Consider the following 19,662-nt stretch of genomic DNA (forward strand, 5'->3'; position numbering starts at 1 on the left):
ATTAATATATTTATAAATTTGTTTTTTGTTTTTTTTTTTGTTTGTATTTTATTATTTATAGCTAAGAAAAACTAAATATTAATAAGAGAATTATTATTATTTTTTTTTATATTTTTTGTTGATAGCAAAACGTTTATTTTTTAAACAGGGACGTTCCGTTGTCCGTTTAAAAAGGTTTTGTTTTTTTTTTTTTTGTGTTTAATTTTAAATTTATTGTGGGTGTGTATGTATGTGTGTGTGTGTGTTGGCTTTTAGGATTCATATAAGATCGTTTTCATTTTTGTTTTGTTTTTAGGGTTTTGGGAATTTAAAAGCAAAAAAGCCACGAGCTATTTATTTCACAGATGAAGTGTTGCTTCTAGTTCACAAAAGGTTGTTTCTTTTTTTATTATTATTTGTTGCTATTCCCGTTTAACAATGGATTTTTTGTTTTAATCGAAAATTATGATTGCTAAGCGGAGCTTATTTTTTATACTTTAACTTGGGGTTAGAAAGAGTAAAATAAAATGCACAATTCTGATCCTGATGTGTGTGTAGGTTAAGAAACTCTCCTTCACGAAGCTAAAAGTGCGACGATCATGCTTGCACTTAAAAAAAATTCTTATTGATTAATCATTTTTTTTTTAATGTTTTTCTTCAGTAGTATTTTTTTATGTTTTTTTGTTTAAATAAATACCACGTTTAAAAATGTGTTTTTTTGTTTTTATGAACCGGTTTTTTTTTTGTTTAGACAATGTATTATTTATTGTTTCTACTGTCATTAACAACGACCGTTGGCCCTCCCCGGATACGGATTGAGGGACGCCGTTCGGGCGTATCGTAAGGCCTAGACGAATTTGTTGCAACGGCCATTGAGTCATCGATAGCACCAACAGCGCCACTGCCAGTGCCGCTAGCTCCAACCATGGGTGCATTTCCACCACCGCCGCCACCACCAGAATTGCTGACCAAACCGCCACCGCCTCCAGAACTTGGCACCACAGCTGTATGACTGCTAACAATCTGTGGATTTTGTTTGTTCGCTGCATTCGCCTCGCCAGTGCCATCTTCTTGCTGCTGCTGAACGGCCGGATTGCGTGGTCCGCCGAATTTCAGGAGATTCCAGTCGAAGACATAGTCATAGGTGAAGCCCAAACGATGGAACAAATTGCGGAACAACTTACGCAAGTAGCAGTAATCTGGACGTTGTTCGAAATGCATTTGACGGCAGAAATTTAAATAGTTGACAAACTCATTGGGGAAACCCTTGCACAGGGACAATATCGTTGTGGAGAGTTTCTTCTCGGAAATACGTTCATATTTTTGTCGTTTATTGGCGGCCTTCAAGCCTTGCCAAGGGAGCGCACCCAAATTGAAATACATGAGAACATAGCCTAAGGATTCTAGATCGTCACGACGTGATTGTTCAATTCCTAAGTGGGTATTAATGGAGGCATAACGAGCAGTACCGGTGAGATTTTTATTTTCTCGATACGGTATATGTCGCAGGGTTCGTGTATCACGGAATTTTTTCGCTAAACCAAAATCTATGATATATACTAAGTTACCCTTTTTGCCGAGGCCCATTAGGAAGTTGTCTGGTTTGATGTCCCGGTGGATGAAGTCTCGTGAGTGTATGTAGTCGATACGTGATATCATTTGATCGGCCAGCAAAAGTACGGTTTTGAGTGAGAAACGTCTCGCACAAAAATTAAATAGATCCTCTAGAGATGGACCAAGTAGTTCCATAACCATGACATTATAATCGCCTTCAGAGCCACACCATATTATGCGCGGTATACCAATACCGCCTTGCATCATTTTATAAAATTTACTTTCAATGTGCAATTGTGGGTGTTTTGTTCGGATACATTCTAATTTGATGGCGACTTCTTCGCCCGTGTTGATTGTTGTGCCCAGGTAGATATCACCAAATGAACCAGAACCGATTTTTCGGCCTAATCTGTATTTGTTTCCAACACGTAACTCCATTTTTGTAGTTTTTTTTTTCTGTTATTTTTTGTATTTGTTGATTAACAAAATTTATATATTTTTAAAAATTGGTTTGGTGAGTGTAATCTCTTCTTTTTCTAATTGTTTGTGATTAAATTATTTCTAATTTATTTTTTATCAACTAAACAAAAGTTTCGAATTCTAAAACCAGAAATGAAAAAAAAAAAAAAAATTTATAAATTGAATTTGGATTTTATATAAAGAATAGAACTAACCTTAAGTGGTATCAGTGTTTTTGTGTACAGTTCTAAATCTTAATACGATAAATGCCAACTTGTTGCACTTGAGTTTCCTTTCGATCTGAAAAAGTAAAAAAAAAAAATATATTATAGCAGTTTTTCGTTGAATAAATGTTTTAGAGAATTATTTAAGGGTGCCAAGTTAAATACCAAGGAATTCTAAGGACGTGGGTGGTGAAGTGTAGACAGATTTACATTTTCATAATTAATACTTTCGATCAAAACAAATAGAACACACGCATAAAACAAAAATGTACTACATACAAACGCGTCTAACTCTAACAATTTTAACTATTACATTTGAAAACTGGGTATCTTCTACACTACAATGCCTTCAAGTCCAAAAACTTGAAAAGTAAAAAAAAAAGGGAAGATTACCGATCAAGCCCGTGTCGAGCACACCAATCCCCTTGGACGATGACAGTCAAAATATCCATCCACCCGATAAGACGTTCGAAAGCAATATTAATACTCAAGGCGCATTTGCTCAGAAACCTACACAATTTGTACAATTTGGTCGAAAGAAAGAATGTCTAATGAATGTAAACTCGTCATAGTGAGCGATTTCCAGTCCCTTCATGTACAAGAAAGAAGATGCTCTAAATTGGACCAACTACAAAGGTGTTAGGCTCCTTATGCCTCATAGTTAGTTTTTTTTAAAGTTTATTCCATATTTGTTATTTTATTTGTTGCCATCGAAATTAAAATCATTTTTAAGAGAGTAATAATAAGTAACATTATTAATGAGAAGGAATCTACAAATTATTTCATCTTTGGGGCAATTCCATGATAACTCACGTTACATTCACAAAAATTTCCAATACATAAATCATTTTTTTTTTTTGTCAATTTTAATATAAATTGATGAAAATACTGTCCATGAATGTAGCATAACTTTTACTTTCATAATAATCAAGCAAACAAATTTTCTTTATTTTTAGCATTTGTTTGGGAAAAATAAAAGTCTGTTGGCAACTCACGTTACAATAATCGAACACGAGTTTTAAGATTCCGACAGTATGAAGTTTTTCTGTGAAACTAAGTATCTTAATTTGTTTTTAATGAAGATTCCATACATACAAAATTAGAAGCTTTTAAAATTAATGAAAAAACCAAACATTTGTGCAATATCCCGAGAAAATATTTGAAAATATTTAGGCAACTCAAGTTACATTATTTTGGTAACTCATGTTGCCTGCGATTTGTAGTTGCAAAAGCAAAGAATAGATGCATTTTCATTCAAGTTATTTTAAAATCGAATATTGTGTAACAAAGCTTGCTTTAAAGTTAATTTATTTTAGCAATCACGAGGGGATACTGTCATCCTCACTATTAGATTTATCGTGTTTTCTGTGGGCTTGTTTTTCCGCCATGTTCCATGTTAAATTCTTCTGTAGTTTGCAAACTTATGCTTTAAAAATGCTTTTAGATTATTTATACTCCCTGAATTTAATTTCAAGCCATAAGGGGACATAACAAAGAATTTTTTCTTGCAACTTTCATAAAGAGTTGCCGTTTGCAAAAATTAGTTTTCTATTGGAAAAAGTAAAAATAACTGCATAATTTGTTCAAAATTGTGTCCACTTTGTCATGCAATTACCCTTTACATTAAATTGCTTTAATTTCATCTTTTATATTAAAACTTAAAAAAAAAATCGGGAACTTTTGCGCTCTTTAACTTCTGAAGTAGTAACTACAGAGCGTCAATGCTCAAATATATTTTCCTCTCACAATTTTCCTTATAATCTATAGGAAATTAAATGAGTAGTAATTAAATTTGGGAGAAATGCGGGAAGGAGGAATATCGTCCCGTTTCTGCGTGAACCACGTATCTACACAGAAAATTTTGTTCAGTTCTTAAAAGAAATATACATTTTTCTTGAAATTAAAAATATGAATTGAACAAAAGGAAATCAAGTTACGTTTAAGACATATTGATTGAGTTGTTTTTAAACTAAAACCCGTGTATCTATTCTTTCTGTAAGTTTGAGAGCAATGTTTAAGAGAAAAAACAAATCTTTAAAAAAATTTACTTACGAGGTTCAAGCAGAAACGAAACGATATGCCGATTTGTATTTTTATACCTTAGACTTCAAGAAACAATAAATGCAAAGATAGTCAGATTAATAATGAAGTGTCCCCAAATTCTTGTTGAATTTTATTGTACTATTCGCTAGGCTTTCAAGCATTGAATAATTACAAATAGAAGTGACACCGCAGATTACTCATGCGACTATAAGAGTACCGGAAGATAGATGAACTACATGTTTGCGCCTCAACTATTATGTATTTTCGAGTTGAGTCTTAACTAATAATTTTTTTAAACCTTCATAAAAAAATTAATAATTTATTATTATACATATCAAAGAGCTTATATTGATATAAGTTTTCGTATATTGAAAAGTCATATTAGTCTAGAGAACAAGGACGATGCCTTTTACTCCTACTGGCCTAGGTTCAAATACCGGTAAAATTTGAAATTGTTTTTTTTTTTTTTGCGGAGATTTTTTTTGAGAAATTTAATTAATTTTTATTCTAGTAATGTAAAAAAAAAAAACAATCTCAATTTCCCGTCAGATTCGAACCTAGGCAGGTAAACTTAACAGACATTCACCTTATCCTCTAGGCTATCTCCATTTTTTAAAATAGGAAAACTTTTATCTATATGTATAAGCTGTTTAGGATTTGATTTTGGGTTGCTGGATTTGCTTTTGGATTGTTGGCTTTGCTTTTGGATTGTTGGATTTGCTTTTTTAATTCAACGCACGATACTAGCGACGACAATTTTACAGCGGAAGTTTCCCTGGGTGTCCACTTCTATTTGTAATTATTCAATGCTTTCAAGTCAATTGATGATTGAAATGTTAAAAAGCTTTTGATATTTAAAAAAAAAAAAAATATTTTAAAAGGCTATGCTTTTCCATAGGTTTTTTCTTGTTTTGATCCAACTTTTCCAGTCTATGAAACTTAGAATTAGTCCAGTCAAATTATGTTTAAAAGTATAAAGTTTTGTATATTGTTTAAACAACCCGTGCGTTTTTCTACAACTTTTGATTTTTAACGCATTTTGTTTTGATTTTGATTCGCGAATAAAATTGTAGAAAAAACTGGGTTACATAACCTGGACCTAAAAATAAGTACTAAAATGTTACTCTAAGTGGAGTGAAGGAAACAACATAAAAAGTGACCCGCAATCTTCAACACTAGGTTCCAGACAACAAGGAAAACGGTGTATTGACTATATTTTAATGACCAAAACACCTCGGATACAAAAACGCTTAGTCACGATGACTAAAAACATCATGCTCAGGATCAGGAAAGATCTTTGAAGCATGGTTGGACTGACTGTATTTTTTTTAGTTCCAAATTTTAAGATGTAATAATTATCTTAACATAAACATCAATATTTTTACTTTCTCCAAAAGATCGATAAGTAAAACTTAAGAAAAATACTAACTTATGACTGAGAAAATCAATTAAGCGACCTAATAAGTCACATAACTTCCACAATTAAACTGGATAAAATTACACTTGAAAGAATTTCGATGAAAATTGTTATTTGTTTGTTTAATACAAAAAAAAGTTGTATACAAATATTCTTTGTTTTGAATTCACTTCATTCAAATTCTCACCTTAAGTATTAAAATAAATTCTGATTGTCACTATCATTTCACTTGAGTTCTTGAAAAATATTACTAATCACAGTTTATCACTCATCAGACTTTTCTACATAATGACTAATTTAGTATTCGAAATTCAAACACATTCAAGACACCAAGTCGATCAACACAAACAATAAATCTGCATTTAACTTATCTTTTAAGATAAATACATAACACATAAAATGAATGTTTCTATCTCACGAATAGTTTTGAATACTCAATGACTTTCATATTTTTCCTATAATATCAATACTTGTAGATTTATGACATCGTCTTTATCAAAATGTTAGTAAACAGTCAAAAGAGGAAGATTCTTTTTTTTTCTAGGTTATCCGATTATCAAACATAAAATTGTAATAAAAGAAATACAAAAAAAAAAAAACATCAATATAACAGCTGGTTAACACTTGAATGCTTGCTTCACATCTTCTTTGCACTCTGTTGCTATTGCATCTATGCAATTAGAATACTAATCGCATATTTTGTTGCCACTTTCATTTGAGATTGTAAGTTATATATATAAAGTACATGACTGCGTCGTACATTTTTACTCTAATTTCTGTTTAAGGGCTAGACTTTGATATTAATTTCTATAATAATTACTTTTCTATCAATATCTGAAGATATCAGAAATCATTAGAACGAGATAAGATTGTTTTTACCATAAGGAATGTTTTTTTTTTATCTACCTAGCTTGAAGTTCGCTTAAGTTCGCAAGAGTTTACGGATCAAAGTCGATATTAAAATGTTCTTGGGAGTAAAAACTAAACCGTTTGGGCTCTAAGAGTGTCATTTTTGGCGTCCACGTCCACCGATGCAGGAGCTTAATTAAAGAAACACGGAAAAAAACTGTGAAACACGGAGGTGGATGAATCGTGGTGTAGGCTCCGTTCTTAGGGCACGGTGTAGGTCTTATAATAAAAATAGAGCAGCGTATAGAAAAGTATCCGTATAAGGACATCAAACAAATGGAGCTCTTTACTGACGATAATTTGCCATTTACGTGGACAATTATGCACTATAATGGTCTTTAGCATACTTCGCAGTTCGCACCTTGTGGCTTTTCCACAATGTTTAAATAAACCTTTTGATGGCCTTGAATACAAAAAAACAATTTTTGGAATTGTTTCTCTCAAACACAACAAATGAAAGAACGAAGGGGTGAAAAGTTCCTTAAAGTGATGATCCGACCTAAAATACTAACGTGCTAAAAAAGGCGTAGGCACTAAACTATAAAAAACTACTTGGAGACATGTTTACACTCCTGATACTTTAGCCGAAACGAATAGGTCGTTTTCTTCAAATTTTAAATTTTTCTACAACTCTTATTGATAAGAATTTAAAATGATATATATTTTTGGTTTAAAAAAAAACTATAGCACAGTATTGTAAGTGTTAAAAGTTCCCCTCCTGCTAAAAAAGGGGCAAGGTTCGATTTCATGCTTGTATTGACCCAACCTACACGTTCTAGCATCTTATGCATATCAATTCGGAATTCAAAACAACATGAAATATAATTAAAAAATGATTTTAAATTGTAATGCTGTACCCTTAAGATAAATGTGAAGATAAACATTATTTTAAGACACCACTACTTTCCCTTTAAAGTAAATATAAAACAAAAAAACAACTTTGTTCAAAATTTCAGAATTCTGAAATAGTACAGAATAACAATCAACTGATACAATGGATTGAAAGACCCATGTTATGTTGTCTGTGAAGTTCAACAAACAGGTAAGGTTTATAGTTATTTTTCTCTACTACAGTTTCTTTCCTTTTATTTTTTTTTGCAATAAAAAATGAGTATTTTAATATTTTTAATGAATATTCTGAAAGCAAAAAATAGAAAATTCTGATTAAAATCAAAAGATAAATAAACATAATTCATGCGTACAGAGCAAATTCATATATGTACTTGTACTCGTATAGTATATGCATATATATACTTTGTGCTATTTGCTGATATTGTTTAGAAAAAAAATAATAACACTGGTCAACGTGAGATATTCCGATGATGAGGTAGTTCTTAAAATAGACACTAATCTGATAAGAGGTTCTGTAAGACTTTGAGGCGGTACAATGTGTAAATCAATATTGAGATGTAGTTGTTCGATTTATCTGTGGTAAACAATAATAATAGACAATAGCAAAAATGAAAGTGTTTGACGATAGATTTAAAGCACAATGCACGATGACGGACGTAAGAGGTGCAATGCCACCTACTGCGAGATTTTAATATGAAAAATATAAACACTTTGTGTTCACTTGACTTTTTGTTAACAAAAAAAGATTGTGTTTCATAATTTTTTTAATAAATAAAATTAACAAATATTTCTATTCACAAATTATCGTTTCTTAAAAATTAAAAGTACTGACAAAGGTTTCCTACTAGAAAATTGGACAATGAAAATAAAAATGTGCATTTTTTCACTGTTTCTTTTTTTGTACTAATGTCATCATAAAAAAGGCTTCTACTAGAAAAACGTACTCCAAAATTTTGGACATAGACACTTAGTCTAGGTCCCTGTCACTGAAATTAAATTTATAAACAGTTTCGGGGGGTTGTGATTCGAGATAGCCAATATGGTAAATAATAACGACGGCCAATCATCGAAAATCTATCCATAATTTTCCAAAAATCTGTTCACTTACTGAAGCTTATGATATTTCATATCATTGGGAGAAAAATTCGAGCAATCAGTGGTTTATGTACCTATCGATACATTTTTTTTTGAATGACTATAAAATCCATTTTATAAAAAAAAAACTATCTTTCCAAATCATATTTCTTTAATTCAGAAATAACAATTCAAAATGTTTTATCTTTTATGGAAATAGTTTCTTATTATAGAATGTTGTATTTCCTTCTGAACCTTGACATGTAGGGACGCTGATTCATATCCATTTTCTAAGGCAGCAGCCGTGACAGGCTACAGTACCCATTCAGCGTCCCAAAACCTGAAGCAAGTTCCTTCAGCTCAAAACCCGTTGTGTAAGTCTTTTACTCAAAAAGATTTCTGTGACTATCATTCACTCATGTCCTTATTGTCATTCCTCGATTTTAGGTGCTTTCAGGTTTATTAGAGATGTTGGGCTTTTTATTGCAAGTACTAACATGTTTAGATCGTAAATTTTAGTCATCGGCCAAGGTACCTGTAGTCTACGTGACGTGGCTTAAGCTCTTGCGTCCATTCAACATCGCAAAAACGAAGTAAAATTCTCTTACTCAATCATGTTATTGTGAATATCACTCGCTGGCGGTGTTGCATTTCCTTATTTTTAGAGCTTTTAAGTTTTGGAAAGCAGGGGCTACATAATTTGAATTATTATCTCCATTAACCACCATATTCTCTAAGAATGGGGTGAGGACCATTCCTTGCATGTAGTAAGAATATTTCTTATTACAGTTTGTCTATAAAACTCAAATGACCTCTAACATCACTTAAAAAAAATGTTTCAATGAATTGTTTCGGTGTTATTTTTATTTATTATTGATATCATATCGCCATTTGGAATAACGTTTATCACCAAGATGATTATCGTTAAGGTAAGGAATGCGGAAATTGATTAACTCATTGACTAAATTAAACTATAAAACACAAACAATGAGCTTTCTTAACGTTACGTTGACATTATTTTACTTTTTGTTAAGATTTTTTAAGTAAATCGTCCATGGGGATAAGCCTTGCCGTTGCGGATGGGGGGCTTACGGTGACTCTTACTAAGAACACTAGAGCTATGCGATTGCGAAACTTGTTTTCAAAGAAGGGCCTCCCATGGTCGACAAGTCGAAGCAGAGTAGGCTGTTGCTACTAATTACTCCGCCTCCTCTAACGAAGGAGCGTTTCCACCAGGGCACTTTCAACAAATGACGGTAGCGGAAGATTTCTTTTTGTAGAATTCACGGTAGCGTCACTAGTGCAAGTAAGGCCGAACTACTTTGTGAACACCTTATATGAGGTACTCGGACGTTTTCAGAGCACCGGTCTATAAGGCTTAGCCAACCTATCTTCCTTGGAGTCATTAAATGCCGTAGCCCTCCAGGTTGGGTGCTTCAGCCATCGGGGTAACTGCCCGACTAGAAGTAGGATGTAGTTTTGGAAAGACGACAAACCTCGGATACGGACGGATTTACTAATGAAGACCCTAGCAAACGAAATAAGGACAATGAGGTGGCACAAACAAGTGGGGACCTTAATCAACTTAGCGTGCGAAATTGGAAACAGCGAGCTAAGAATAATTGATGGAACAGAATGCAAATTCGCTGGTAGTTAAGAAAATCGCCGTGGTACAAAATGTCAAATAAAATCGCTCAAAATGTAGAAAAGATGAACAAAATATGTGGCGTACTGAAATATCAAGTGCGTTGAAAAAAAAAATTTTTACTGAACAACCCGAATAGAAACGTCAAAAGTCATTGCGCTGGTAGCTTGAAGTAAAAGTCGAATCGACTTGTACCACAGCGAATTACCTTGCTACAGCCACAGCTACAAGCGAAGCTTGTTGGTTAAGGCCCAAATCTACAGCAGATTGTAGTTGCCTGACCACGTTGGTCAACTTAATTAAGTAAGTAAATCGTAAATCGATTAATTGCAGTTATTAGATCATCGCCTGAAAATAATCTTACCGGAAAATAAAATAATCTGAAAAACCCTCTTTGACGACCTAATTTTGAAAAATAATTCGACTACTAAACTCAGGGGTCAAATCGTCGCATACGTTAATGAGTAACTCGTGAACGAAATCTAGGGTCGAACTACGGCATACGTACGTTAACGTATTGACGCTTTATGTCCCTATCATTTTCTTCTAATTAAATAGAGAGAGCAATGGTCAAAGCGTTAACGAACGTATGCCGTAGTTCGACCTCTGTTAATTTGGCATGATGTCATACGTACGGCAAACGACTTCGTATTCAACTAAACGGAATGTCTTTCGTTTGGTTTGAAGCTTTCGAACAAATTGTTAACGGGTTCAAAAAGTAAAGAAAATAAAAGTATATCTTATTTTAAAAATAATTAAACTGTTTGAAATCACGAAAACTACTTTAGGGCATATATTAACAAAATAAAATTTCACCAAAAGAGTTCAAAGCTCCAGCACCAACCCCCATTCAGACCATTGATTAAAGAAAAAAAATAATTAATCACATTAGAATTATATGGAAAAAATTAGATTTTAAAAATAAAACGACGTGATTAGCCAAAAAATAATAAAACTCTTAAAATAAAAATAATAAAAAAAAAAATTCTTTCCAAAAAGTTGGACTCGAACCCACGCCATTTACACTCTCATATCTTTAGAAGGCAATATTGATTCTTGAGTCAGGCGCCTTATAGGGGTCGACGAAGTCAAATTTGTCACACAATTATATTTGGCCTATATGCAGTTGTAGATTCTACCAAAAATTACGTTCTGTTTGCTAATGTATGCCGTCATCCCAATCGCTGTGCTCGTTTAATGTAACACGTAATTGTCTTTCGTAAACTTGAGGTTTCGTCAACGGATGCGATGATTTGGCCCCAGAATTAAACATAAAGAGTAAGTATCTATTCAGTTGATTTGGATTTTATGCAACAAATTCTGCGTGATGAATCAGTGTCTTATTTAATCAAATATTGAAGAACTTTATTCGTCACCATTTATTTTGATTTTGAGAATCCAAAGACGTGAACTTCTTAAATAACCTGATATTTTTCTATTTTTTTTAATGTCGTTTGTAAGACATTGGGTCGTATGCAATAAAAATCTGTTATCTACTTTTTCAGTACATTTTTTTGAGATTTATTTTATTTTCTTGGGATAGATCGTCGGCCCAGAATTAATAGGTTCTATGTGCACTTTTAAGTTTTTGATGCTCAGATTTTGTACTAAATGACTATTAATTTAAGTTTGAATGATAGCAAACGATAGATAATTGATAAAATATAATTAAACAATAATTAATTTATTTATTAATGAAGAGGTTTTCTTTAAATTTTAATTTAAATTTTTTTCACAAAGTTCTATAAGCCAATTGAAGTAGTTCAAACTTCGGTGGTGGTTCTATGTACCACATAAAACCATGTAATGGTTAAGTAAGCATATATGGAGATTGCTTATAAAGCTATATAAAACTATTATAAAAGCAGCAGAAATCTGGTTTTAAATGAATATCAAATAAAAACTTGATTTTAACATAGTTTTAAGTAAAAAAAAAAAACATATTGTAGTATTTGCGTAATATGTATGAAGTACCCAGTGCAGTATTTTTAGGTACTTTATGGATAAAATTACTTAAATTCTTTAAATAAAAAAAAAAAAAGCTATAATCTTAGGCATCTCGGTAAACCTCTGTGTAAATTTGAGTTGTTAAACATTAAAAAAATGATATTAATTTAATTATTTTATTAACTAAAGATTTTGCAATACTGAAAAATTTACCCAACAACATAAAACCCACTCATAGAAATTTGATTTTTTTTTCGATAATTTGATAACAATTAGAAGGTTATATGTACAAAAATAAGAAACACAAAGTTCTATTTCAATAAAATTATGGGTAAATTTTTTACTGACTAAAATAAGAATAACAAAGTTCTATCAGCCAATTTTGCTACATAGAACCTTATAATTCTTAAAATATCTACATTTTGGTTGATAGAAACATAGTTTTTTTCGTTTTACGTTTTATAGGGTAAATTATGGTACATGCCAGTACGCTCATTCGATAGCGTTTGAACCCAACGATACCCATAACTAATTTTTTGTAAAAATGGCGCTTAGAACCTTGTAATTCTGGGCCAACGAGATCTCAAGAGAATGTACTGAAAAGTGAAATAGAGCTCATTCTATGTCATTAAGCTCATTCTTTTGGCATATGAGCCGCTATCTCAGGTTACATTTTCATCTTTTAAAGCAAAGTTTTCAGGCCTATTTTGCTATTCTATTCACGTGTAAGTATCAAATATGAAGAGTTTAAATGGCAGTATAAAAAAAAAAGTTTTTCTTGAAAACTTCTAAAACAAATGGAAGCGTCATTTGCTTATCCAAATATACAAGTTTTTCAAAGTTAATTTCACGTAATTAATCAATAACATAATATGACTTTTAGTTTTATTTTCTAAATTGTTGTTACTTAAATGTAAATTGCAAATATTAAAAATATATTTAAAACAAAAAACCTAACAATAGTACATGGAGCAACTCAAATGTTTTTTAATTTTTTAAGTTGCATACGTCAGAAGTTAAAAGAAAGAACCTACTTTGTTTAGAAAAATATTATAAACCTTTTTTTTTGGATAGAAAAGAAAGAATATTTGATACACATCTGATCTACGCATGTTACACACACAAAAAACAAGAATAAGAATCGAATAGCAACAGAGAGAAAAGAAAAACAGACGAAAAAAAAAACATGAAAACACAAACCCCTTTCTTTCCTGATAACTTGGCTTATTATTTGGCTATAAATAAAAACAATATTTTTACAAAAATAAGAAAATATTATAATTTGAACCAAACTTACCTCCAAAATCTTTAAAGATGCGCTGCTTTTCGAATTTTATATTAAAAATAAAATTAAGAAAGAAAAAAAAACACAATCGAAACAAATGTTTTGATATCCACCCCTTCTTCTTGGCTTAGAGAGATGATGAAAAATGTTCCGCAGAAAATTGAACCTTAATTCCAGAACAGGTTTTCTTTTTTTTTTGTTTTATTTTTCTTATAGGACACTCAACGAAGACGTCGAGGCAACCTTTCTCGGGTTATAGCTTCTTCTCTCCAATAACAACAGTTGTTTTTGTGTTTTTTCTTGTTTTGGGTGCACCTTTCTCGTTTTCCAATTGCAATCCTTTTTAACAGTCAGTTGACGAAGGATTACAAATTTATCATCATCAAAATCGAGAAAACGAAAAAACACTCGAAAACGATGTCACAGCTGAATCACAGCTTTGCATTGTGCTGTGCAGCAGCAATTCCACAAATCCGGAAGCTAACTTTTTTCTTCTTCTACTTTTGCCAGAGCAGAGGTGGTGTAGAGAGAAAGCGACACGACGAACGACGAGATTGCAGGGATTCTTTTTCTTTTCCACTCTTTTCTTTTAATATTTTTTTGTATAGATTTTGTTTGAATTTTTATATAAATTATTACAAAATAAAATATTCTTTCAACGAAATTATAAATAAAAAAAAATAAAGAAATATTGAAAAATTCGTGTGAACAATGATGAATTTTGTTGGATGATGATGTTGGTTGGTTGGTTTTGGTTATTGTGTGTGCCACCACGAACACGAAAAACACATGCGATATGAAGAAATTTTTTCTTCTTTATTTTTTAATTCTTTTTGTCTTTGATTTGTTTTTTTAAATTAAATTATAAAACAAATAAAAAAATGTTCTCAATTTGTTGTATGATATTTTTATAAATCTATGGCGATTTTATTTAATTCTACTTGGGCATTTTTGAAGAAAAAAACGAATTAGAAAAATATATTAAATTCTGCGATCGCCATTTTGACAAAAAAAATTTTTATTTGACATTTTTCACGACATGGATTTTTTCTTTCAGTGGAAAACATATACAGATGTAGATAGTATTGAGCAAAATGACATCTAGTTGTATATGGATAGGAAATTTGTGTAGTAGTGTGTGTTAAAATTGATGATGATGTGTGAAAATTTTGTGTTTTTTTTTTTCTTTGTGTTCTCGGATTTTAGTTGTAGAGAGAAAAATTTAAAGCAGTGGCGCTGTGGGCATTTGAAAGATTAAAACTTAAGGGCACGCACAAAATGGTATGTTAAGCTAGGGCTACATCTAGTTGGTTGTCACAAAAAAATCGGTTATGATTCCATCAGGTATTGAATACAGAGGATGCCAAATTCACATTTAACTTTTGGCAGCAGGTAGAAATTTAAATAATATTAATTATATTCTTGGCACAAGAAATGCACATTATTTAGCCATTTTAAAATATTGCTACATTTTGAAAAAAAGTGGACGTTTACATAGAAGTTAAAAAAATTGCCATTTGAGTGGCCATTTTGAAACATTAATATGTTTTATTTTTTTTCTATCTCTCTATTTCCTTTAGGTAGAAATTAGGTCTCTGTCTGTGTTTGTTATTTTTTACTTTCCAATTACATACATTCTGGTTTTTTACCCATTCGGCTTCCGCGTACAAATTTTGACAGCTCATTTACAACATTTACCTATCATTTTACCATGCTAACATGGTACCTATACTTTTTATGTTTTATGGCCGTGTGTGAATTAGGTTAATATTTAGCCGAGGATACATTTTTGACATAATTGAGGTGAATACAAGAATTTTCAGCTATCAAAAATTTACCCTGCTTAGGACCCAGTTAAATTTGTATCTTCAGAGAATGCATTTTTGCAGAAAGATTTATGTAATTTTTTGTAATAAATAATCAAAAACTGAAAATAAAGAAAGAAAATTGGGAAAGTAATAGATTATTATTATTATGAGTGTGAATTAAGGGAAATCAATAAGTCTGTTCACTGACGCTGTGCTGGACTGTTCTAGGCAGAAAAGTACAGCTTTTTGCTGTTCATTGAGATTTTTTCTGTGCTGAACTGTTCTAGTTTCCTGTTCATTGACAAAACTAGAACAGTTTAGAACAGGATTTTCTGTTCTTGCTTTTGAGTCAGATCAGGTTAGAACAGATGCGTGAGAAGTGTCAAAAGCAAAGCTGTCATTTTTTGTTTTTGTTTTGATTTAATTGTGCGAATATTTCTCGGGTGCTCGTGGTTTTTCTAACTAAAAACAATTTTTAATTATATTTTCCGCAGTAAAAACTCAAAAAATATATAAAACTAACGAGAACCGATAAGCAAAAAATTCATATAATTTACAATTTGTTTTTTTTTTTTTTACTTTGACACCTGACGTTTAAATGACTGTTCTAACTTGATCTGACGTTTCTCACGAAACTGTGCTGTCCTGTTCTGTTCTGATCTAGAAAAATCCTCGCTGAACAGACTTAATATTTTTCAACTTAATAGGGGTATTCACGATTCGATGCAAATGGTCTTGTATCGTTGTAAAAGTGCAAAAGTGTAACATTTTCTTAAAATAAAACAACCAAATATACACACTACAATTTTTTTTACACTTTTGCTAAACCCTAACCCTATTGCAAAAATAAAATACAATGGTGCAAAAGTTGTCTATTGTAGTTTTAGTAGTAGAAAACAAAATTTTGCATTTTTACACTTTTTTGAATACCCCTAATATTATTTCACTTTATTGTTTATTGATGATGAAAAAAAAAAAAAAATTGTAAGTGAATGTAAATGCAAAAATAAAATTCACAGGACAAAAACGCTTAGTGGATGTTTGGAATAAACCCCTTCGAAATCACTAGTTATAACGAATTTTCGAAAGGTGGCCGGAAACTGGAGACGGCCGAAAATAGGCAACTCTACCCTAAATTGTAAATATTTATATTTATAACGTGGATCAACCTTGGTTCAGGAATTTAACTCGGATGAGCTGTGGGTCAACTTTGGTTTTATGTTGAATTTGGCTGTTTTAACATATATAATGAACCTTGAACCAGTGCTAAACCCCAGTTATACCACCGATTTCAGAAGATAAAAGTAGCTTATCCACGGATTAAATATTTTAAACAGTATTAATTCTTTTGCTTTGCAACAAAAAAAAAATATGTAGCTAAAAATAAATGTTTTATTCAACAGACATACAAAATGTCAAAAATATATCCTCGGCTAAATATTTAGTCAAATTCACACAGCCTAAGATATGGGTGTGTTTTTTATTACGATTGGGCTTAACTGGACAAAAAAAAATGCAGTCTGGGCTAAGCAATTTACGTGTTAAATGCAACTACATCTTAGCCCGTCGGGCTTAATTGTTTAAGCCTACCGAAACAAATTTTTCAATAAATAATTTCGTTAACGAAATCTTGAACGAAATTAAATTGATTTTGTTTTTGTTTAAAACTAATTTTCTGATGTTTTTTCTTGAATTTTTTGATTTGTACTTTTATTATTTTTACTTTGCTATAAGACCTGATGGTATTTTTCGTTAACATGTTCGCTGTTGACTTTGGAGACTTCAGCTGCGTACTAGGCTTTAGCCCGGAGAATTCTCTGGGCTTAACTTTTTCAACAGATTTAAATCGTTCTGTGCTACCAAACTAATTTGTTCGTCAATTATTTTTTTTAACTATTTGTTTGTTAAACTTTTTTTTTTTTTAAAACATACAAAAAAAAAAAACCAATAGTGAAAAATATGACAGCTCAATGTTTTTTTTGTTTCTGCTGATTTCGGAACATTTAACCCTTAACTGATGTGGGGAAATTTACTGACGTATCTAAAGTCGTGGGTCCAGTGGACTCAGGTGTTTTTAAATGATAAAACAAAATACAAAATTTAATTTTTTTTTACAAATTTCTTTAAAAACTTTCAAATATAACATTTTCCAAACCAGTTAAAAAAATAAAAAAAAATGGGAAAATTAGTTTTCAAAATAAAATTTGCACTTTAAAATTCAGTCACAACGGGTATTTTTTAATTTTTAAAAAAGGCGTGGGTCCCCTGGACGCACCACATCGCCTAAGGGTTAATATGCAGTACTGCCAATTTAGCCCGGTGGAATTAAAAACACACCTAATTTCGCAAATTATCTCTTTCGAATGTTAAATAGTATAGAACAAAATTAAATTTGAAATTTGAACTGACCGAAAAATAAGTCAAGAAAACTGAAAAAAAAACATTTCACATAAAATTTCGCGTGATCTGCGTACTATAGGCAGGATGAACAGATGGTTTGATAAAATGTTTCAATTATAGCCTGATGGTTTTGGTTTCACTAGAGGCCAAATGAGACAATTTTTCTTGATTAGGAAAACAAATAATGGGATCAACCCGGCTACCATGTGTGTGGTCATTTTTATATTTTTGCCGATTTTTTTCCGTTTTCATTCTACCAAATTTAACTGATCAAATAAAATCATCAAATTTTTATTTTATCTTTTTAACACAATATACATAAATAATTACAAAAACGCACTTGAAAATTTGATTGTGAAAAAATCAAACACTTCCCAACATCACACTGTAGTATGACACTATAAACATTTCCCAACATCATTATAGTGTGATACTATACAAACCTCCGGAGAATATTTAAACAATACTTATAGGGAAATTTTCATCGAACTTTTAGGACACTGTGTGTAACTTTTTCCTCTCGTGTTAAAATTCAAGGTTTAAGTTAGATTACACTGGTCAACAAAAAAATTACACTTTTTTTTTGTTACCTACAGAAACCAAAATATTTTTTTCTAAAGGTTTTGCTGAGCTCGAATCCGAAATCAGAAAAATTCTATCACATCAAGTTTTTGAGATAATTCCGTCAGAAAATTAAAAATGCCGCTTTTTATCAGTTTTCGAGGCTATTTCTTAGGGTTTGGTAATTTGTTTAAATTAAATTTGTAAAGGTTTCTAAAAGAACTAAGTTTAGTCTTTTTAAATCCGTTTTAATCTTTTACATATTTCTTTCTTCTTCTAGAAATCTTAAGTTGAAATCAACGTGTTTGGTATATCTCATGCCAATTTACCAATCGCTTTCAAATTTTGACACAACGTTTAATTTACATTCCTGTAAGTTTTAACATCGTTTTTAACAAGAAAAAGTTACAATTTTCTGTCTAGTACATTTTTAGTAAAACTACCTGACACGGTCAGGCTGTATCTTACCGTGATTCACTTATTGTGCAGATATAAAAAATTATTATTCTGTATTATTCTCCGTGATAATGATCATGTGATTTTTTTTATATTTAGCTTCCCGAATCCCGATCCGATTTTGATATTGATTTGTTAGTTTTGAATTTTTCTTTCAATGAATAGTTGCAATTAAATCAACAGGTGTTAAATGACACAAAAGTATAAAAAAATAATGAAATAATTATATAAAAATATTGACAATTTTAATTTTAATATATTTGGGGTTAATTCCATTTTTCGGCATTATTTATTTTTGAAACCGAATTGTCAATTTTGAGATTTGATATTATTTTGTTTAGCATTATTTCACGTAAATATTCTTATTTTAAATCTCGAGACAAAATAAAAGTTCCATGTTTCGTAGGTAATGTATTCTTCCTTTTTTACAATTCTCAACTCAACTTATTACAAGTCTATTTCTTATCAGATACAAATTATTTTAAAAGATAGGTGCCATTTCATTCGATTTCCCCCTTTTTAAAAAAAAATGTTTATTTGGTCTTTTTTTGTTCATTTTATTTGTTATATAAGCTAATAATGTAGATAAGGGTAACTTTTACTATCTCCTTGTTTGTTTTTATGATTTTATAAAAAAAAAAGAAATATGTTAAGGGAAGCTCCTTAGCATATTATAACGTCTTACGGTTTTTTTGTTGTTGTTATCAATAGATATATCCAGGTGAAATTCTTATCAAAACAATAAAAATATTTTTTCACACGTGCATGTTGACTTAAGAATTTGATTATACAAAATAATTTTTACGCTTTATTAAATTAAATAATATTAAATGTTAATTGAATAGAGTTAAACTGAATAAAAGTGCCCTTGATATGATATGTTTATAAATACTTACCTACATGGTATTTTAGAATTATAAGCAATTTACATGATAATGCATGAAATAACGTAAGACCTATATGGTTAATTGTATAAAATTTTCAATACACTAATTTAAGGTAGGTTAAAGATAAGAAGAGATTTTTTCTTTACAAAGTGGATTTAGAAG

The 19,662-nt window shown here is 30.9% G+C and overlaps 1 protein-coding gene across 2 annotated transcripts; it reads right to left on the reverse strand.

Moving 5' to 3' along the window:
• Nucleotides 1-62: 62 nt before the first annotated feature.
• On the reverse strand, nucleotides 63-14,412 carry LOC129914048 (discs overgrown protein kinase). 2 transcript variants are annotated; one of them, XM_055993088.1, is made up of 4 exons: nucleotides 13,401-14,412; nucleotides 13,304-13,338; nucleotides 2,208-2,292; nucleotides 63-2,133 (listed from the first exon to the last, which is right to left on the reverse strand). In XM_055993088.1, exon 4 carries the CDS (start codon nucleotides 1,969-1,971, stop codon nucleotides 739-741), a length of 1,233 nt encoding a protein of 410 aa, XP_055849063.1. In that variant the 5' UTR covers nucleotides 1,972-2,133; nucleotides 2,208-2,292; nucleotides 13,304-13,338; nucleotides 13,401-14,412; the 3' UTR covers nucleotides 63-738. The 2 variants fall into 2 exon arrangements, with proteins under 2 accessions (XP_055849063.1, XP_055849062.1); XM_055993087.1 differs by lacking the exon at nucleotides 13,304-13,338.
• Between the last annotated feature and the right edge of the window lie 5,250 nt (nucleotides 14,413-19,662).

This window comes from Episyrphus balteatus, chromosome 3 (assembly GCF_945859705.1).
Source record: "Episyrphus balteatus chromosome 3, idEpiBalt1.1, whole genome shotgun sequence".
In the NCBI taxonomy this organism is placed as follows: domain Eukaryota; kingdom Metazoa; phylum Arthropoda; class Insecta; order Diptera; family Syrphidae; genus Episyrphus; species Episyrphus balteatus.